The sequence below is a fragment of the Mercenaria mercenaria genome, chromosome 12, assembly GCF_021730395.1.
Source record: "Mercenaria mercenaria strain notata chromosome 12, MADL_Memer_1, whole genome shotgun sequence".
In the NCBI taxonomy this organism is placed as follows: domain Eukaryota; kingdom Metazoa; phylum Mollusca; class Bivalvia; order Venerida; family Veneridae; genus Mercenaria; species Mercenaria mercenaria.
This window is the reverse complement of record NC_069372.1, coordinates 43,603,201-43,626,197: the sequence shown is the minus strand read 5'-3', so window position 1 is coordinate 43,626,197 and position 22,997 is coordinate 43,603,201. Positions and strand designations below refer to the sequence as shown.

Genomic DNA, 22,997 nt, shown 5'->3' with positions numbered 1-22,997 from the left:
TTATATTGTCACAATGTTTCCAATAATGGTCCGATTAAAAAAAGAGTATTGTATCGTTATGGATGTCTAAACGATGACTTTTATATACACTTAACTTTTTGTTAAGCATTCCTTACACTTTATAATACAGTAAGATTCGTTTTATATCATCTATTTTTATTCAAACGTTACAATAAGAAGGGTTTTCACATAAAGGCGGGTAAAAGTAGGAATTACATTCTAAGCTAAGAAGTCAGTTTCTATCTTTAGAGATTTTTTTCTTTTTTCTTTTAAAGATTTTTGGAGATTGGTACTTGTTTACCATCCCGCAGATAAATGATATTGTCCCAAGAGAAGTTCCGGACATTTACCTTAATTTGAGAAAAGCCAAGAAGATTGATAAAAAGGTATGTTTCCTTCTGATTTCTAGATTCAGTGTTGTTATATTTTCTGGTCCTTTGGGATCATGTAGTCCATAGATGTGTGATTGAAGTGCTAGGGGACGTGAGAGGTGTTGCACATTTCTTTATACCTCTTTAACAGATTCAGGCAAACCGAATCTGCTATAATTATTCTGCTTGTCTGTATTCTATGCTTCCAAAGGATCTATTTACAGATCTTATTACTGAATATTTCTGTTTACAAGGTATGCAGTTTCATTGTTTTATTTCATAAAGTTTTTTTTTCCAAAAATGATTGACAACACTGATTTTTAATATCAAAATTTGGTTCGTTCCTCAAATTCTTATTAACTTATGGTAAAATATTTAAAACCTGTAATTACTTTTATTTCCGCTTTAAGTATCCAAACAATATACAACTTGTGAAATGAACTATGAAAATAGTTGTCTATCTGAATATGCTTGTCCGGTCTAGTTGGTCATTTAGTGTTCATTTATTCCAGCTCTTGGTGCTATTCTACACCGGTTGATTTATATTTGAAAACTGTGAAAGCACTGAACTGCGAATAAATTGAAATGTCTAATTGCGACTGCTTTTAACGTACGCATGTCAAAGAACGGGAATCATATTTCAGATAAAATACATACAGCAAGAAAGCTACCGGAGGCTGTCGAAACGTTCATTTACAGTCAACGATGAAGCATGGCCAAACCAATGGAATCTGGTAAGAAAGTCATGGGGCCCATTTCGCAAAATGTTCATAAGTTCTGTCCTAAGTTTAAGCTTTGAAAATACATTTCTTTGGTAGGGTATTACTTTAATAATTTAAAAAAGGTGAACAGTTGTTAATTCAATTTTAAGACAAATAACTCTTTTTTTTCGACACAGCATCTAGAAATAGCCGAATAGTAAATGTGAATCTGCTAAGAATGATGTTCGTGAAGCACATTACTCTTAAACTCCAATTTTGTACTAAGTAGGCCACGTGAAACTGGCCCCCGTGTTCAACAGAATCAAATTAATTGTTACATAACGTTAACCATTGTGATATATAAGTGAAATACTTCAAAGAATAAGCAGTTTGTATAGATTGCGAATATATTTAACGATGGTAACTTACCTTTTTCGAAGCACTTCCTAACCTCAGTATCTCTCTGAAGTGTATGCTATCAGGTTTGCCAAACTTCACTTTTGAGTCCTTCAAAGTTTTTGAAGTAAGCAATTATCTATTCAACCAGTTCAAATTTTAATAGAAGTAGAACGTGACATCTGCAAATTTAATCACGATAAATGTGTTAATAATAAAGCAATTACAATACTTCCAGCAACCTTCGCAGACTCCGAGCATGAACGTTTACAAAGTGTGGGAAATGGGTTATACTGGAAAAGGTATCACCGTGGCAATAGTTGACGATGGAATAGATGTAGAGCATCCGGACCTGATCAAAAACTATGTTTGTATCCAAATTAACAATTTGTAAAAAAAAGCAACTTGATTAAATCATTCATGAGACACCTTTTCCATGCACACTTGTGACTTAGAAGTGTCTTATTCAAAGTTTTGTACTTGACTCATTCAGTAGGCTGTTTCGAAAACACATCTTAGCAGGAAGTAATTATCACTAATAAGAAAAATAATGGTGAACTTGTGAAGATGGTAGAAAAGCTTTTATTGCCGAGTCAGACTTATCTTTTAGCATTATTTTTAAAATTACGTTTTTATGTTGATAACATGACCAAACTTCAGTTTTGAAGAAAAATAACTTAAGTCAATGTCTGGAGTCCAGACCCTTCAAGGTTTTGTATAGACAGACCTTTAAACAATATAGCTAATTTACACATTAAGTTTGAGACTTTTATTTAAAGTAAAGAGAATCCAATCTGATTATAACATTGATCCTTTTATGTCAATAAATTTTATATAAAAATTGCAGTTGTATTTAACTGAGTTTTTCCTCCTTAAATTAATTTTCAGAATGCGTCATTAAGTTACGATTTTATCACAGATATACCGGATGCTTCACATAAAGAGGAGGAAGAAGGGTATGCTATTTTCAATTAAATAACCGATATTTCCGTAATTATTTAAACTGTTATTAGGTATAATGCTAATTTAACTCTTCTTACCAAAGGTCTCCTAAAAGTATATAATATTAAGTTAAGTCAATAAAGTGTCCATATAATTTCGTGTTTGTCATCTGAAGTGGCTAGACAAGGAACCAGAAGGCCTCAAACTTAGTTACTCTCGTTCTCGAACCGGATATCCAAATACTTGATCATGGCCTTTGATTTGATATGAAAACACAAACAGGGGCAAGTGATTCGAAGCGCCAGCTACATGGAGTACAACGTATTTGACATTATTATATGTTTTTCAGTGGATTATCGAAACATTAGAGTGAATTATCTCGTATTTTCACTGTGAAAAATATCAAATATATTCTTCATTGGTAAGAAACTATAAATTGGTTTATTAAGTCAAAACATAAAGTGAAGAGAAAATGTGTTTTACATGTAAGATTGAAATATCTTTCACTCATGAACATGATATCTTACAATTCCAATTGTGGCTAAGCCACTGGTGAAAATATTGCATCCGGTGTTCACTCGTGAAAGATACTTCAATCTTACAAAGAAAAAAATGAATATCCTCTACATGTATCACTGTAATTAGTTGTCAAGAATCTGTGGTCTGATCAGGAGCGTACCTGGATGATTTTGAACTGTACGCCAGATAGAAGAGCACATAACTATGGGCCAAACAGCAATGCTGCGAGTATGGGGTATATATGAGCGTAGAACAATGTTCCGTTTGGACAATCGTGACTTTTTATTGAATCTTAAACCGCGATGCACAATGGTACGATGACGACAACACGATGTTGCGATGGCAAGATGATGAAACAACGATGGTACGATGGTGAAAACGTGATGGCACGATGATGAAATCGGGATGGTGCGATAGTACGATGGTGCGATGTCGATGTAATATCGCGTTTTCATCATCGTACCATCACTTTTTCACCATCGTCCTATCGCATTTTCATCATCGTAACATCGTGCCATCTCGTCTTCACCATCGTACCATCGTGTTTCCACCATTGTACCATCGCGTTATCACCATCGTAACATCGCGTTTTCACAATCGTACCATCGCGTTATCACCACCGTACCATCGCCTTCCGGTTAGGTATGCGTTGTTCCGTGGACTTGCATTTTCGTAAACTTTGTATTTTATGTATCCGTGAAAGTAAATAAAAAGCTGAGTGTAATAGTCACATTATATTGTTCAAACTCATGGCAGCTTATTCTTGTTAGGATGTAGAAGGAACATAGTGCAATGTGAAAATGAGATTCCGTCAAGCCTGTACTGTACTGAAACATTTTCCTGTAAGAAATACTGGACCACTGCGCATGACCACTGGAAGGCGATGGTACGATGGAGAAAACGCGATGGTGCGATGTTCATAACGCGACGGTACGATGGTGAAAAGGCGATGGCACGATGGAAAGATGATGAAAATGCGATGGTACGATGTTGAAAAGCGATGGTACGATGACGAAAATACGATATTACATCGACATTCCACCATCGTAAAATCGCAATTTCATCATCGTGCCATCGCGTTTTCACCATCTCACCATCGTTGTTTCATCATCGTGCCATCGCATCATCGCGTATTCGTCATCGTACCATCATGCATCACGGTTTAGGATTCAATAAAAAGTCACGGTTGTCCAAACGGAACGCCTTATAAGAGAGTCTCGATTTGATTGTGTAAGGATATTCTAGTTTTTGTTGTTATCGTTTTTGAAATTATTGTAACATTTAAATTTCAAGCATGACTTCTGCATATGCATTTTGACAGGTTTTTGATAAATGCGTCTACCAATACATTGCGAATGTGTCAGGTTTTATCAAATAATTATTGATATATCTTTCTCACACGAATGTAAACATTTTCTGGAAAACGTTTTTGCAAACCAAAAATCAAACTGCGTAAATTGCTTTGGTATTTCGGTATCTTGATCTGGATGTAGATTGATAGATTGAATTGCATATCGGTATGGATGTTAAATGTTATATTAAGCGCAATCTTTTTTTACTTGAGACGTTGGATGACTGAAGCATTTTTGTTCTCCCTTTGCATGCTTGAATACCAATGTTTAACTTTGGGCCTCTAAGGCCGAATGGTTAAGGTCGCTAACTTTCAGTCACATGCACCTCACCGATGTGGGTTCGAGACTGACTCGGGGCGTTGAATGATTCATATGAAGAAACAATCCAGCTGTCTTATGGAAGGTCGTTGGTTCTACCCGGATGTCCACCCGTGATAAAATAATGCAAGGAGGAGCACATGGGGAATAAAACTAAATGGAATACTGTCAATAGGACCAGCTTTTATCAATAAAATTGTTTCTTTGTAAACAATATATAATTTAGAAATATCAAAGGTGTTACCATTGCCGTTCCTGGGCTTACAATATATAATTTAGAATGAAGAAAAATATCAAAGGTGTTACCATCGCCGTTCCTGGGCTTACAATATATAATTTAGAATGAAGAAAAATATCGAAGATGTTACCATTGCCGTTCCAGGGCTTACAATATATAATTAAGAATGAAGAAAAATATCGAAGGTGTAACCATCGCCGTTCCTGGGCTTACAATATATAATTGAGAATGAAGAAAAATATCAAAGGTATTACCATTGCCGTTCCTGGGCTTACAATATGTAATTTTGAATGAAGAAAAATATCGAAGGTGTTACCATTGCCGTTCCTGGGCTTACAATATATATTTTAGAATGAAGAAAAATATCAAAGGTGTTTCCATTTCCGTTCCTGGGCAGTGACAACATTGTTCTTTTTGTCATCGCTGTCTGGTTGTGTGCCTGTGTGCATATGTTCGCCTGTGTTTCTATTTAAGGCGGGCCTATTTGGCGATGTGTGGCTCTGACTGTATTTGCCGTGCCTTATGCTTGCAAGAAATCAACCCTTTCCTTTTCCAAGATAATTACAGGAACAAACAAATCTATTTTGGAAACGAATTTGATGAATCTCATGCAGATGATATTGTTAAACGAAGAATTTGAAATAGCCGCCTAACTCGCTTAGGCTTTACATTTTATTGCATTGTTTTCACACTTTAAGCTTTTTCATTTACCCTGTATCGAATTTAATTGTACGCACAGGCCTACCAGCTTATGCCCTTTTACAAATGTTTAAATGATGAATAATCTTTTTTTCTTTACGCTAATTCAGACATGGTACTAACGTGGCAGGTTTAGTGGGGGCAGCCAAAGATACAAATTGCGTAATTGGAGTGGCGTATGAAAGTACTTTAACTGGTAATGAAATTATTAGAAATGATTGTTTCAGTCACACGGAGACAATTGAGGTCATATGTTGACCTTCCAGCTTTTGATGTTGAAGAAAAACTCTGTTGGCAATGTATACGTTAATAAAGAAAGACATGAATAAAACTCAAGTAACGGCTCTAATTAATAAAGAAATTGAATTAGTAAACATGAAATGAGCCGCATCATGAGAAAACCAACATAGTGCATTTGCGACCAGCATGGATCCAGACCAGCCTGCGCACCCGCGCAGTCTTATCAGGATCCATGCTGCTCGCTAACGGTTTCTCTGATTGCAATAGGCTTTAAAAGCGAACAGCATGGATCCTGACCAGACTGCGCGAATGCACAGGCTGGTCTGGATCCATGATGGTCGCAAATGCATTCTGTTGGTTTTCTAATGGTGCGGCTCAAATATAATGGAATACGAGGAGGCGATATTGATGTATTTGAACTTATTTTCAAAAGCTCCTTTTTATACCTCGTTTCAAGTAATTGGAATTAGGTTAAGGTCGGCCGTAAAGAAGGACGCTTATTTAATACGCCAGTTAAAGTAAGTAGTTTTGTATATATGGGCATGTATCTACCTACGTAATATTTTTTTAAAAAGACGCCATCTCTAAATCCTCGGTGTTTTAAGAATATTTCATACGACATTAACACCCATTTATTCTGTTCAACGAAACAGAAAGCACAAAAATGATGAACATGAACTTGTAGTAGAATTGGAAAACCACTCAAACATATTTTGTACCTTTTCATCAATATTAATGGTAACAAATGATTTGTTTTTCTACAAGCACTGGGGTGGATTAAGTTGCAGCAGAGTCTATGGACACATAAACGAACTAATATATTAATAAATACTCGTATCCTAGTACATTACGTACAGTAAAATTTATAATTTGTATCTATTTTTAGGAATTCGAAATTTAGGAACCACTGAGGAGGACGACGTACGTTCAGTTGCGTCAATAGAAGCAATGTCTCTCACATACAAGTACGAGTACATCGATATTTATAGTAACAGTTGGGGCCCTGATGATGATGGCGTTTACATGGAGCCTCTGGAACATATTCTTAATGACGCATTTGAACTTACCATTAAAGAGGTATATTCGTCAAATTATTTTGTTGAAAATCTTAGCAACTTAAAGAAAACATTCACTTCCATCGTAAAATTCATCAAAGAGAAATTTTAAGTGTAGTCTGTGATACTATTTTTATCACCATTGATGCCTTTTTCTGTCTGAAACAAAGAGAATGGTAGAAACGCTTTAACAATGATGGAAAGTATAAAGAATAAGTCTTTATATTATAAATTTCTCAAGGAAAGTTATGGAATTCTCCATACAAATAAAACTGTGGCAGAATAAAAAAGAACCTACATATTTCAGGGGAGAAATGGAAAGGGTACAATATACACATTTGCTTCCGGAAATGGTGGAAGGGTGGACAGTTGCGGTGCAGACGCTTATGCAAGTAACATGTACACCATATCAATCGCTGCTTTGGACAAGTTAGGATCCCCAACAACGTATTCTGAACCATGCACGTCAATTTTCGCTGCGACGTATAGTGGTGATGATTTTTTACCTAATATTGTAAGTGACATTTTTAGAAAAAATGTTTATCATAGTACTGAATACGAACATACTGGTAGACAATTTACTGCCTGAAATGGAACACCTTCACAAAGGCTAACACGAGACTCAGCTTATAACTTAATGTAATGCACACGTAATGAAAACTGGCAGTTTTGTTTGTTTCAATTACGTAATCAACGTTTGCGATTTCGGCATTGTTCGGTTGTTATGGAAAAGGAAGTTTCTATTAAGGCCAGAATGCCGAAATAGCATACGAGATTACGTCATCGCACGGGAATTGCCGATTGTCAGTACAAGTCCGCTACCTTAAATCATTGATAACTGACCAAACAGACATCGCTACAGACGGCTTGCATTTGCGCTGAAAAAGTTGTATATAGAACTTACGTAACTGTATGATGAAGAAGAGTATGAAGAAGTGGCGATTGTTGATGTTTTACATTTATTACTAGCTTAAAGTAAGATAGATACAAGTAAGTTTTTGGGCAGCTTGGAAAGACATTATTCTGGACGTCTAAATAGTTTCCGTTTTCAATAATTTTAGCAATCTTACTGTCAAAAAGCCTTAACGGCTTTGATGAAACTTCAGTAACTTGACCGAAATCGTTTTTTTTCATTGTTATCAGACAACGACAGGTCCTTACAAAACCTGTGTTGATGATTTTGATGGGACCTCAGCAGCTACTCCTCAGGCATCAGGCATCATTGCTTTGACACTTCAAGCCAAGTATGTACATGTAAATTTTTGGTATTTAGTTTCGAATGTGTATAAAATAAAAGTTAGGGACATTTTGTCAGATATTTGAGTATTCAGGCCTTTAAGGCACATCCTACCGGGTTTTTGACCAAAATCATATTTTGAAACTCCTTTCGTTTTCCTTGATATTTAACATTGACCAAGAGGGCATAGTATTTTATTTTTCTAAAATTGTGAAGTTCAGTAAAATAATCAATTTTCGTATATTTCTCATAATTCATACATAATTTTTATAAGCTGAAAGTTTAACCAAGAAAGTTTTTTTCTTCACAATTGTACATTGTACATAGCATTCCTTTGCAATCATTTTAATTGTTTGCAACGCACCGGATCGAACAAAAATTGTAAGGGTGTTTCTTGAAAAATAAAAACATTTTACATTTAAGGAGTGGAATATGATGATTTCAAGCTAATTGCTGTGAACTATAAACAGTTTTAATAATTGTCAAGCTTGCTAGTCTTCTCCTACTTAGACTTAGTGTTGTAATATTTTCCGGATCTTTTTGATGATGGCGTACATTCAGTTTTACTACAGTTGAAATCTGCTTAGGCCGGTGCTTAAGGGCATAAGGGGTGTTGTACATTTTGTTACCTCTCAAGATCATATTCTGTTTGGTTGCTTTAGATGCTTCCAAATATCTTCTTATGAATTTGATTAATATTTGGATCCTTTCTCTTAGCAGCTGCCAACAGAGTAAAACATAATTTCAAGATAAGAAATGAAATTTGTTTTGTATATTTTGGTAGTTTTACGTTTGTAAAACATTAGTGCATGCAAAACTTAAAAGGCGTTAGACTACATTTTTAAATAGCTATACATTCAATTACTAGTTAAAGCTAACAATTGACAACATTTCAAAAATGTCTGTTATATACGCATTTCACATCTTTCTTTTTTTGCAATAATGACAATATTCCCGAGCCTTTTCTCTAAGATTGTCAACCCCAGCTATTTAGTTACTATTGTTTATTCAAGATAGTGAAGCCGAACGGAATTTTCTGTTCTATAACGTATTTGAGCAGCGCCATGAGAAAACCAACATAGTGCGTTTGCGACCAGCATTGATCCAGACCAGCCTGCGCGTCCGCACAGTCTGGTCAGGATCCATACTGTTCGCTTCTAAACCCTTTTGCAATTAGAGAAAATGTTAGCGATCAGCATGGATCCCGACCAGACTGCGCGGATGCGCAGGCTGGTCTGGATCCATGCTGGTCGCAAATGCACTTTGTTGGTTTTATCTCATGGTGCGGCTCTTTTTACTTTTGCGATTTCGGCATTCCCTGATTGTTATGAAAATACAATTCCTAAGGACGCAGTAATAGTATACAGACATACTTAAACATGCTAAAGCTACAGCCTTTTATTATTGGATATATATAAAGTGGTAATACTTTTGGCGCTGGGTTTATTCAGTGCGCCATTTTGGACATCTGATGAACACTTCTAAATCATTTTAGATCTGATATAATTGTATATAAATGTCTAGTTCTAATTTTGTACAGCCCAGAACTCACTTGGAGGGATATACAACACATGACTGCTGAATTTTCAAACCAGTCTGGATTACAACAGTCTTCCAAAGACTACGAGTTTTACAAAAATGGTGCAGGAAAACAAGGTTAATACTCATTTTTACATTTTTTCAAAATATGCCACTTAGAGTATATATCTATCGAAAATAATAGTATACTAGTATCTTATGAGGGTTTTATAATTTTTCAAAGCATTTCAAATATGTACACAATATCAGTTAATATATATTCCCATATTCCTTGTTACTACTTTTCTACAAGTAAATAGCAACTTTCGCATTACCATTTAGACAAAAACCTTCTTGCGACCTATCCATTTTGAAGATATTGAGGACTGGACAGCAGATTATGCCAGGAAAGCTAATTTGAGTTCTAGCTTCTGTGTTGAAATTAGCATTCAGCACGCCCTAAATTTAGCATTGAATGCGCATGTTTGATTTTATCACAGATGATTAATTGTGCACAGCTCTTAACAATCTTAGTAAGAGAAGTAAATTCACTATCGTAATAATCTTGATTTGGAAAGGATGTGGTTTCGTGCATCATTTTGCTTCTTTTGCTTTAAATTCTTATACACTTAAACAATTAATAAAATTAGTTTTAAGTAATTTATTTTCTGTATCTGATCCCCTTACAGTTAGTCTCATGACTGGTTTTGGACTGATGGATGCAAAGGCAATGGTAGATAACGCTCCAAATTGGCCAACCGTGCCTCCAAGAATATCTTGTGGGTCTGGCGATTTATTTGTTGATAGGTAAACGAAACGATCATAATTATTATTTGGTAGCGCATTCATTGTTTTTGATATCACAAGATGCAGTCTCTTTTTATTTTCTAAATTTATTTTGCTAATACATGAAGTGCATATTAATATCAAAAACTAAATAGGAAAAGAGATATCAAAAAGTTCAGATACTTGTAATTAAATACATGCCTAGTTAAATTGCGTTCTTGGTCTCTGTGTTGTTAAATATCTCGTCCTGTTGGGGATCAGTCAAACCTTGTCTACTATGCTGTTGCTTAGTTGTGTTCTGTGCTTCCAAAGGATCTTTTCCAAATAAAGTCATTACAATTTCTTGCCATTTGAACCATGACTTCAAAAAGGTAAGTATATTTGAACAAGTGTCATTTATGTACTTATACATACACTGTTGAAAGATTTTTGTTTGGGAAAATTGCGTTTGTTTTTATATGTGACTATTGACTATTCCTATTGTTTCTTTATCATTGTTCGTTATTAGTTTCAGATGCTTTAAGCTTCAATTATTTGTTTTTCAGATTGGAAACAAATCCGACCGATATTAGTGTGATTTACGACCTGACAAACTGTTTTATACAATATCTTGAACATGTGCAGATTTATATCCATTATAATTCCTCGTTTCGTGGTGATGTGGAATTATATCTTCTTTCACCAATGGGCACCAAGAGCAAAATATTATCCGCGCGTCCATACGACAATATTGCAAACTTTACAACTTTCGAATTCATGTCTTTGCATACATGGGGGGAGGATCCCAATGGTGAATGGAAGCTCACAATGTTTCCATTGTATGAGGAAATGGGTAACTTGTACTTTTGATAACTATATCATCATTTATGGTTATTATACAAAAATACAAGAAATGAGTGTTTATTCGTTCTCTTTGTTGAATCGTAGTATAGCCATTCCTATCCTATTGTCAGTGGCAATAAGTAGATGCTTAAGTTAGTGTTTTACCAAAGTGCACGTGATATCGTGTGGGTTACATATACGTCTGTGTTGCACTGTTAACAATAAGTGAGGGCGGGCAGTTAACTAAACCAGTTGTCTGTGGTATCTGTATCGTTTCCTAATCATCCGCAAGTAACTGATAACTTCCTAACTTGAATTAAAGATGGAGAACGCAATGTGTTCTATCTAATCGTCACGTAGAAAATATGTGGGGACCGAACTCATGACCCCATGTTCCCTATATTTGCCCTCTCCCTATTGAGCTATGTGGGTGGTGTACGGGTCTATATTTATAGCTACTCATTCATATTTATGCCAATACTGTTGACTGCCTTTATCTGAGTTTTTTTTTTAAATTTATGTAGATCTGACAGAAAAAAAGTAAAAGAATTGGAAACCGGTAGTTCATTTTTGAAATTTCCACAATTCAGTGTAGGTTCTAAAATACATCATAATTTGTTCACTGCCATATTAGACTTTCTGACAAAATGCTCTCCTTATTTTAAAACAAGTAACACAGAGTCCCTTTTAAATAGTTTTGCTGTTTTTCTTTAGATGTTCACTTGTACGAGTGGGGACTTGAATTCTTTGGTACAGCGACAGACCCTTTGAATGGAATTCCTTCTGGTTTGTTTTATAGTTTTGTTTATTAGTTTATTATACCATTAAATGGAGTTGTTAGAACAGTCTAACAAGGAAGACTAGGACAGAGTCGAGGTAATTTTACGATGAAATTACGTCAGCGATAAAGTTGTTCAATCTATATAAGCTGACGAAATATTTACAGAATCTGAGTAAGAGGTTTGACTTTTGACATTTTTAAGAAAGTTACATTAGTGTTTAAGCAATAACATAGCTCTTCTTTTCAAATTTTCAAACAGCTATAAGAAATTCACAGCAGGAGCTTAAAGTTACTTTTACATTATCGTAAAATCCTTTCTTTACAAATCATCTGATAAAATGTTAAGCTTGCCCCAGTAAAGGATTGGAGTGTGAAGCTTCAGAGGTTAGAGTTTAATTGTGGTTCTTAAATATTTCGAAGTTTTCGATTTTGTAAAGCTTGCATTCCCAACCATGGTATAAAATTCCTAAACAAAGGGCAGTTACTTTACATGGAGTTCTGTATTGTTTTCCAGACGGTATATTTGGTAGCCCGTGTAACAGTCCGGATACTTGCAACTCTATACCTGACGGAGGTTGTTTAAAGGATCCCAATGAATTATGTGACAACATTTGTGTTTCGTGCAAAAACGGATACCACTTCAACGGTGACTATTGCGAAAAAGGTTTGTAATATAATAGTTGTACAAGTTTTGCCTTCAGGTATGTTTTGTCGGGTCTTTAACAGTGGTATCTTTATGCTTTACGTTTTGCAGAGACATGGAGCATATGTGTACATTGCTTATTATGAAACTTACATTTATGGTTTTATTTGCTTGGTTGCTATAAATAAATACAAGCTTTTTATTCTAGTTATGTCGTAGTTCAACCAGACAAAGCTTCGGACCGTGACATAATCATTTCATACAACGAACAGTTCAATTTAGTAGTACTAAAGCATACATTTTAAGCCCTTCAACTGAATAGGCCTTGGTTGCCAGTCGTATCAATAATACCTTGGACAGAGAAACAATAGGAAGAGTTAATTCCAAGAACACAGCCTCTCCAAAAGAAAAGCCATACAGCTTTTTCAATATTTGTCTTAGGCCTGTTTTGTAGGACCCTTAATAATGTTCTTTTGTTGTTCTGCTTTTTTAGGGATATCGGGTACATGCATATATCGTTCATTAGATTCTTCATATTTCGGGTCTGTAGATGCCATTGCGTATATAAGGGATTCAGCTGGCGGATATTACTTTTATTTACACTGTCTTGTAACTTTGTAACATGATGGGGATAAAGGAGCAAGGCTTTGCGCACACTTAATTCTCCATTGGCGTTTTATGTCACATACTGTTCTTGTGTGGTGCCCTTCTGTGTACCTTCATGCATTCCTTTTGTCCACATTGTATATATGTTTAAGCTGGTGTTTGTATGTTTGTATATATCACTCATGTACTTCTCAATGGGACATGGCTTTTCCTCTCGTTTTTTCAAAGACTTTGTTTTACCACACACACACACACACACACACACACACACACATACACACACATACAAAATAATTCATCAGTTTGCTGCAGATATTCTCTTCCAGTCGCCAACACAAAAAAATGTAAAAGTATTTGCTTCAGTATTAACTTTTCTGCCTACAAATACCTCCTGTCTTCTATATTGACAATGTCAGTATATGCATATTTATATGTGGCTAATATATATAGTAACGTATAATACTAGTACATGTACTTTTTAGTTATTACTAGTATGTAATAGCAATATTCAGATCAATTTTACAGATTGTCATCCTCTCGTGTCTGGGGAAGGTAATTACGTGGTCGTTACGTATACTCAGGAAGGTGTCATAGCCGAGTATAGTTGTTATGAAGGGTACCTGTACACTGAAGGCGATTTAACCAGAACGTGTGGTGACGATGGTGTATGGACTGGCTCAGAACCCGTATGCGACATCGGTAAGTATAAATGGAATAAACAAAGCAAGAGCAGAATTCAAAATGAAGAATGAAGAATTGAAGGGGTCTATGCAAAAAGGTACCTATCTCCATTTAGTAAAAATGTTGGAAAAACAAAATTTCGGTGAAGTGTGATATTTCCCAAAATAATTGCAGCTATAGTTGTATACTGTTTAAATAGCCATATTACCAAGTATCGTGTATTTTGCACTACAATGTGTTTATATCATTTTTATAACAAAAAATGTTGCTTTTGTCGATTATGTTTATGCAACAGGGGTTATAAGTCCATGGAGTTATGCTTGATTTCCGCATCATTTTGCCTAGATATATCAATGGAATATGTTAATTTTACATACCTGATGATTTAAAATTATTGATATAGTCCATTTACATCAGGCGTGTGTTCCGGTTATCATTCGAAACAGCCATCAAATGTCTGTACATTAAATACCATTTTTTACTCTTAACCAGAAGAACACGTTACTTGAAAGAGGGGTGGGCGGTAATCAGGTTTGGAATGTTCTTTTTATGTTACAAAGGTCCTTACTCTATTTTGACCAAAAATGGAGATAGGTACCTGTTTGCACGGACCCCTTCCTTTATTTGTAAATATTTACCTTTTGAATTAAACAACGTTTGAAGGAATTCACAACTTACTTCTATATCAGTATGATTTGCTAGAGCATGTAGGTATGTTGAAGATTTAAGTAAACGCAATCAATATGTTACCAGTGAATTTCTAATAAACTCATTTGACAGTAGGGTTACAGTATGGTTTCCGTCGTCATCATCTGTGCAAATATGTTAATAAAACTCATAATTGTACTTCAGATTTGGTTTTAAAATTCAATACTAATTTAAAGACACAGTTGCGACAATATGTATCAAAACTGACTTTTAAGAAACTTTGTAACTTTGTCATAGCAATTTTCCAATTGTGTTTGATAAGAAAACAAATAAAAAGAGATTTTACTTTTATTTTGAGGGACGAACAAGCATTGTATTTAGACTTGATTTGGACGCTACACGTTCCTATTATGCTACCAAGCAGTTCTCAGTGCTAACACTGTTCTGTTTTCGTACTTTCTCCGTCGGCATGTCTTGCTAGGCCCTTGAAGGTGTTTCTCTTGTTGTGCCATCTACAAAGTTATCAAGTACATGTGTATATGGTTTATAGATATGTTTTCAATAGCATCTGTGTGTTTTACATCACAAAATCTACAAGAATATCTATTGGAAGCATAGAACTCGGCAAATAAATATAGCAGACCCGAAAGGTTAAAATGTGAAAAACACCTCACCCCCCCCCCCCCCCCCCCCCCCTAGCATTGGCTTAAGCAGAACTCTATCAAAGTAAAATTGAATGTACTCCATTATTCCAAATGACCAGATAACATAACAACTCTGTGTCTATACCAATGCGTGTTTTTGGAATTCACCTGCCGAGTATGTCCTTTAATTACATTGTCCTGAGCCTTTGGAACATGTGATGTTTGGTGAGTTTTAACTCCCCTGTGGTGTTATTATCATTGGCTTTTTTACCGAACTATGTTTCTTTATTTGCTTTTTCTGTCCTTTTTATCTAATTATTTTTGTGTTAACGCATGCGCAAACTCGCATGCATGTGAAGTCGCACGCACGCGCTCACGAACATACTGACTATGGGACACAACACTGACGCCAGACCAGAAAGAAAATGCCTCTGTACATGTTATACCCTACCCCTAGGTATCTATAAGAACCATGGTCATGAACGGGAAAATTTACTAACCTGTTTCAATCGTAAATTTCTCGACTTAAACGCGCACCTAGTATATTGAACAAGCGATAATTTATCTTCCGTCGTGCACCAGTCACCTTATCTCAATGTTCCATATTGCTGAGATTATCAACATAATTTGTGCTTTCGTCAGCGTTACAGAAAAAACTTGCTTGACCTTCCCTAATGAACATCGGGTCTAGAGGTCACGGCAGTGTGCACATGCTTTTGGCGAAATGTAAACAAACAAAAATAGAATTTAAAAAAAATAATACAATTTTACACTTAAACTGGAAATGATGAATGAAATTCATCTTGTATATGCTCTTTAATTTGAAATCGTACATTGGTCTGCATCTGTTCTATTTATTTTATTCATTTTGCACATTTATGCAGCATTTTCACATTTTAGTGAACACGTGTAGTAAACGACGATTGACATACATATTCACAACAGCCAATCAGAATGGTTTTGTAATCTAGAACGGAACTTCACCAGGGAAGGTCAAGCAAGTTTTTTTTGTGTAACGTTGAAATAACTATAAACTACGCGTTGTTTTTTTAAGATAAGAAATATTGAAGAAATGTGACCGGGACACAATGGAAGATAAATCACCATATGTATGATATCCATAGTACACATTTACCGAACTGCGTGTTTTAAGTATGAAATGCGCGATTGAAACGGGTTAGTAAATTTTCCCCTTCATGACCATGGATAGAAAACCTAGGGGTAAGGTATAACATGTACAGAGGCACTTTCTGTCTGTTCTGGTGCCAGTGGGACACAATATACTCAAATAACCGACATTTCCCAATATTCTTGCATATTGTATTGCTTAAATTATAAGTCTTATTTCTAGGTGCTCCAACCAAAATTACATATTTGGTCATCAAAAAAACATTGCATTTCTTACTTTCGTACCATTTATGATCTTTATTTTGCATGCAAAACGTTTGAATTGAATTATATCATTTGATTCAGATATTGTTCGCTAAATTTTTCTTTTAATGTACCATTTATGATACAACGTAGAATTTAATTCAGATTGTGGACCTGTAAATATTTCAGAAAATGGAACGGAATTTTGCGCAAATTGTAATTTTTATACTACGAATGATTTCAGACTGTGGAGAACTAAACGCCCCGGACAACGGAAATGTTTCTTTCTCTGGCACATCTTACGGTTTTGAAGCGGTCTATTCTTGCAAAGACGGATATATACCGGCAAGTGGGGATGATGAGCGATATTGTTTAGAAGATGGGCACTGGAACGGCAGTGAACCAATTTGCAGTAGAGGTATCAGCAAATGTTTTTCTTATCCCTGTATCTACTTATGATAAATAAAATAAAATCCCGTTACGGTACAGTACATCTAATGCCAGATATACACGCATTTCACTTTCTGTCTACGCATTCGCAAACTTTGTAGCGATATGAATTATCTTTGCGCCGTAAATCCAAATTAAGTCAGTACTTGTTGATACGTGTGAATGTCTTCATTTGCACAGATATCGATTGTATATGTGTGGCATTGTAAAATAACAAGAAGCATGACAATTGGTCTAAAATAGTTTTAAAATTCTGTCATGATTCAGCACCGAATTTTGGTTTGAATTTGCTTCCTCCGCATCAGATTTTAAAATGAAACCATGATCGTTAAAAAGAAAATGATCTAAGTTAACTAAGAAAATGAGAGCTCAAACATCTATGTTTCGTTAAGAAATAAGAAAGTATCGCCGTTTACCGGATATTACTGCTATCGGTTTCGGCATGATTTCAAAGTTGATATACAATCATTAACATAAAATGATTAACACAGGATTCACCGACGTGTAAACGTCTCGGATAAACTTATCAAATTGCTTGAAGTAATAGAAATTGGAATTATATAGAAATAACTTACATATGAAATCCTCACTACGAACAGCAGCTTACAACCACAACCAAGTACGATATTTTCTTGATACGAACATTCACCAGCAACAGGATGTAATTAAATCATATTACTGGAAAAAACAACATAAATTAAATGGTCAATAAAATGCAGAATATAAATTAAATCAAAGTAAAGACACCACAGACGCCGCCTAAGACTCAGTGCGAAAACATCATATCACCCAGAGATATGATAAATACAATATCACATGCTCAGAAAATCACAATTATGCTGTTGTGCATATAATATTAAAACGCTGATACTATCACATGCGCAGAAAACCATGATTTTGCACATGAGATATTTAATCACTGGGTAAAAATGATTAATTATTCAAGTTAAATCAGTAGGGGAACTTGTGTTGAACATTTATGTGAGGTATTGTAAAACAAAAATATCGACGTCTGAATAACAAAATAAGTAATACTAAACATAGCGAATACTTCATTCTGGTAGACTTGCTTCTTTCTACAATCGTATGTTTTTTTTCTAATTGTAATATGTATACATATGTTTAGAATGAGAAGCCATAAATCTGCCAGAAACTGCATTAAACAAAATTTTGAAAACGTCACATTTTACCAAAACATTTTTAGTTTGTGATCTTTTGTTTGCGAACATATCTTCTCCTTGTATTGTTAATCAAATCCAAAACCGTTACATATTTTCCTATGTAATTAGAAATTTATCGTTATCATTAATATTTTACAAATCTAGCCGAAAAATGATTGACGATGTTAGACTGATATTTACTTTTTAAGATTGCGGACCACTTGAACATCCTACAAACGGAAACGTATCTTTCAATGGGACCTTCGAAAACTCAGAGGCTATATATACTTGCACGAAAGGATATGTTCTTTCTAGTGAGGACGCCAAAAGAGTATGTCAACCGGACGGTAAATGGTCATCTGTGGATCCAGTATGTTTGGCTGGTAGGTCCTATAAATGTTTCTTGTTTCTCTGAGTTGATAACGTTTTTCACCTTTATTGCGGTTATATAGCGGCGGATTAACTAGTTTTTCAAGGTTCAGTATCAGTACTAACCTATTCTACGTAAGTAACTTGACAAATGATGTACATGAATTAGAGATGGAGGACGACAGTAAGTGATATTTACAATAAAAGACTGATATCCTCATTAGGAATGATTATGCTTACATTTGTACGAAACACAATCATGACTGTTACCTTAATTTTTGATATCATTCTCTTCTTCCGCCAACCGATGACTGGGCAATGTTTTATTTAACTTGAACTTGCTAAGAAAAGTTGTTGATACCATGTGCGTTTTCCACAAATGAAATAATAAGTTTGTCATGTCAGTAATGCTATAAACATAACCTATTTGATTTTCCTTCGAAAGAAAAGAAATGACCAAAGCAAAAATAGCGGACTTGGCTTTTTGAGTCTACTCTTGAGAGGTAAAGGAATGAGCAACACCCGACACGCAACAATTTATGCGCTTTTGTGGAAATGTATTATGCAAACGTATAGAACAATGAGTCTTAGTACTTGTAGCCTTTGTATAGCCGTCCCTCGCTACTCAAGGATTTCTTGTTAAAGTAAACGAAATCTATTATGAATTGAAAGGAGCCAAGCGAAATAATAGCCGACGCGTTATCAATTACTCATTGATAATTCGGTAGGAACCGAACAGAATATATGGACAGCTTTATTAGTTTGTCCTTCTTTGTCAACATTATATTATCAACATATGTTCTATTTAACGTAAAAGACAATCAGAAAAAAAAACACTTTAAAATGTTATACGTGCCCATTTGTTTATGGTTGCATTTAAATATATGGATGATAAAGCACATCAAACAGATAATAAGTTATAAAACTACTTGAGCTTATACATTTGTAAGCTGTATGTGGGATCAAGAGTTTGCCCAACACATAATAATATCAGAAAAAAATAATATTTTTTTCAGAGTGCTGCCGCCTGGAGCCTCCAGCAAAGGGAACTGTAAACTCAACGTCCAACCTGGAAGGGTCCACCGCGATATATACTTGTTTGACTGGTTATGCTATCAGTTCTGGAAATTTATTAAGAACTTGTACTTCGGACAGAAGCTGGAATGGAACCGCGCCAGTATGTGATATAGGTATGACTTGTGTACCCTTTTCAGTCATATGTAACATATACGTCTGCTTTTTTATAGAATAATTGAAGTAAATTGCAGTTAAATTTGGTTTCATTTAACCCGTCCGCATGCCGATTTCAGACTGCGGGCCCCTGGATTCTCCAGCAAATGGAACTGTAAATGTATCATCTACCACGAAAGGCTCGACTGCGACATATTCTTGCTTGAATGGTTTGTCTGTAAAGTCAGGAGATGTGTTGAGAGCGTGTGCTTCTGACGGCAGCTGGACTGGAACAAAACCAGTTTGTGGTAAGTGTAATAGCGGCAACAGCGTCTACGTATGTCTTTAGATTGAATAATTTTGGCGTCTCATAAATTTTGCGATTTATTATTCATTAGAAATAATTGCGTTGTCCTGGAATTTACGGTTTGGATTTAGTTTTACTTCAATATATAACGCAGCTTATTATTCGCGAGTATTTTGAAACCGTATATCGCTCTGTTAGGACTAAATAACGAAAGTAAAAATATCGCGAATACTACTTAATCTACAGTATTTAAACTTCCGTAAATATACACTGAATTTTTGCATTTTTCCTCATTTTGTTCATATTACGAAATCAATTGATACAAACGGAATCATTTTTTTCGACTTTAGAAAATATAGAAATATGTGTAGTAACGTGAGAAATTCTGTCTCTCCCTCGAATGTAAGAAGTGCAAAATTGAATCTGTCCTATAAAAATCTGGTAGGAACGATAAACGAAGGTAAATTACTGAAATTTGTAATGTTATATATCATGCAGGTAGAGTTTCAATTGATCTTTTGCTGTTTTTTTCATATACTAGAGCTGTAGAAGTTACCTTTTCATCGGCGTCGGTATCGGCGTCACAGAAGGTTAAGGTTTTGCATGCAAGCAGGTTTGTTCTTAGAAACTGCTATGCCAAATGGTTTCTCAGGAATTACTTGACCAGATGTTTTCAGATTCTCCACACTTCTTTGGCATCATTTAATGACCTCACATGGCAAGTTTCAAAACTCTGGCTTTAAATTTCGGCAAAATTATGCCCCTTTTCAACTTTGAAAATGTTGCTAAAGCTTTTGTTTGTAAGCTTGCGCTAGGTGGAAAGGCTTCAAATAGTCGAGCGCGCTGTCATTAGACTGCTCTTGTTGACTATCACGTACTTCAGTGAAACTATTTGAAATCAAATTAATCTAAATGGTTTTAATCCTGTATATATTTTCAGCGAAACATGATGTCATATCGTTGGCTTCTCAAAGTAAGTGTTAAACTTGTCATATTTAGCACTTATCTACCTTTTAACTACAAAAAACTAAATTACTGCGGTTATATATAGTTCTCAGGGCTTAAGGCGTTGAATAAAATACGTTTATATGTTTTGTATTCATACCTTCTATGGTCCTCCTTGGTTGAGTGTTTAGTGTAGCTGACTTCGAATTACTTGCCCCTCGACGCTTTTGGTTCGAGATCTCGCTTAGAATGTAAAATTCACTCATGTAAAGATCTATCCAACTTCCCGAAAATCGATGATTCTACTCGCTTCTGTCGGAAATAATGCCCAGAGCGTCACATATGGCCTACGTCTGCTATCAAGCCACATGACTTAAAATTGTGTTGGCATGACTTTGAAACCAGGTAAACAGACAGGCACTCCTATTCATATTTAATTGTTCTTTAAAACTTGTTATAAAAGTCGCAACTACAATTACTGTTAACGTTTGATAGTATATAAACTATAGTTTTGATTCTGACTACTTAATTAAAACCTTCTCATTATGTCTTAAAACTGCAGGCAACTAAGTAAAGAAATACACACAAAGAACCAGATTTATACTATTAAGATAGACTGAGATTAATATGTATTTTTGGGTGTAACGTTATACTGACACAGTTCAGAATATGTTGGACTTTCCAGCGCTTTGTCGTGGAGGACGACCCCCAGCATATTTTCTCGGTACAGGCTGACACAAACAGCTGGATTCCTTTTCGCTAGAAAGAAAGTGAAGCATCATATTTAATAACAATCTTACTAAAGATTTACAAAACAGAAGGATGTAAGATATCGCTCAGAGACCCTTAGACAATTTTTTTCTCTTGTTCTAAAACTATGTATTGACCTATGTTTAATGTACTTTTACAATTTCTGTTGTTTTTTTTCTGTATGTTTGGATTTGTTTTCAGTAAACCTGAACGTTATTGCGGAGCTATGTGTAGGCATACTGACAGTTGTGTTTTTCGTTCTTTGAGCTCAGGATGGACATAGTTCGTAGCTGTTTGTATTGGATATTTGTCCTCGTTTCATCAAGAAGGTTGGAAGTTTTAAGACTGAGCTGACGAAGATGCTACAAAAATGTTTTCTTATTATGTACATAATATATATCTGCGTATCTCTATATATATTTCCTTGCAACGACCCTAGCAACGACCCCTCCAGGAGAATGAATGTGAATTTACTTTAAGGATTGTGACACAATACAGAAGATGGAGATTTCCCAATTAAAGAAACTCCTTCTTTTCTCGTGTGTAAACACCCATACATGGAACTCTATAATAAAGAATAAAAGTAGGTTTAGTTGGCGGAGCGGTGGATCGAGCTCGCGAGCATGGTTGCTTAATTCAACCGCTCAAAAAATATATATTGAATTCATAATTGACTATTGTATGTATTAATTTGTATTGGTATGTAAACTGGAATATTATGTTTTATTATATTGCATGTAATGCACGCTAAAGTATAAATTACTGATTTAAGGATTTTGTACATAATGTACGCTAAAATGAGCTTTATAAATAACTATGTATGGACTATAGTAAACGCTTCAAAGTGAATATATTATATATATTATTCTGGATTGAAATAGTTCTTACAGTCCCTAACATTATGAAAGAAAAGACAAAAAAACTAAGACTGATCTTAAGTTTTTCAACTGCCTTCTTTGTAATGATAATAAAATGTTTAGATTGAGTTAGATATACAGGTCATAAATGCCGCGTGATTCAGAAAGAAGAGCCGTTTCCTTGACGATCTGAACTATACAACGGTTCTTCCAAATAAAAATATTCCTTGATTCAAGGGCTGAAGATTAAATCCTAGCGAAAGAAGGGCTACGTCGATTTCAGATTTTTAGCAATTTCCGTTATAATAATGTTTTGGAGGAGATAATGGAAAATCGTTAAACATAGGTCATGTTTAGCAATTTACCGTATCACAGTTAGTCGCTTTGCTTTGCAATTTTATGGCGCAATGGCTAATAAAAT

At 35.1% G+C, this 22,997-nt stretch overlaps 1 protein-coding gene across 1 annotated transcript in view; it reads left to right on the top strand.

The window, feature by feature from the left end:
* The window catches only part of LOC123534595 (neuroendocrine convertase 2-like), a 29,667-nt gene extending 7,083 nt beyond the window's left edge, over positions 1-22,584 (top strand). The window contains exons 4-23 of the mRNA XM_045316907.2: positions 276-386; positions 1,016-1,105; positions 1,707-1,835; positions 2,357-2,424; positions 5,647-5,732; positions 6,663-6,853; positions 7,139-7,345; positions 7,975-8,075; positions 9,609-9,724; positions 10,276-10,393; positions 10,918-11,204; positions 11,909-11,980; positions 12,490-12,639; positions 13,750-13,923; positions 16,813-16,986; positions 18,388-18,561; positions 19,564-19,737; positions 19,858-20,025; positions 20,965-20,997; positions 21,921-22,584. Of these exons, the coding sequence (XP_045172842.2) occupies positions 276-386; positions 1,016-1,105; positions 1,707-1,835; positions 2,357-2,424; positions 5,647-5,732; positions 6,663-6,853; positions 7,139-7,345; positions 7,975-8,075; positions 9,609-9,724; positions 10,276-10,393; positions 10,918-11,204; positions 11,909-11,980; positions 12,490-12,639; positions 13,750-13,923; positions 16,813-16,986; positions 18,388-18,561; positions 19,564-19,737; positions 19,858-20,025; positions 20,965-20,997; positions 21,921-21,985 (2,688 nt within the window). The 3' untranslated portion in view covers positions 21,986-22,584. The remainder of the gene's footprint in view (positions 1-275; positions 387-1,015; positions 1,106-1,706; positions 1,836-2,356; positions 2,425-5,646; positions 5,733-6,662; positions 6,854-7,138; positions 7,346-7,974; positions 8,076-9,608; positions 9,725-10,275; positions 10,394-10,917; positions 11,205-11,908; positions 11,981-12,489; positions 12,640-13,749; positions 13,924-16,812; positions 16,987-18,387; positions 18,562-19,563; positions 19,738-19,857; positions 20,026-20,964; positions 20,998-21,920) is intronic.
* The last annotated feature ends 413 nt before the right edge of the window (positions 22,585-22,997 follow it).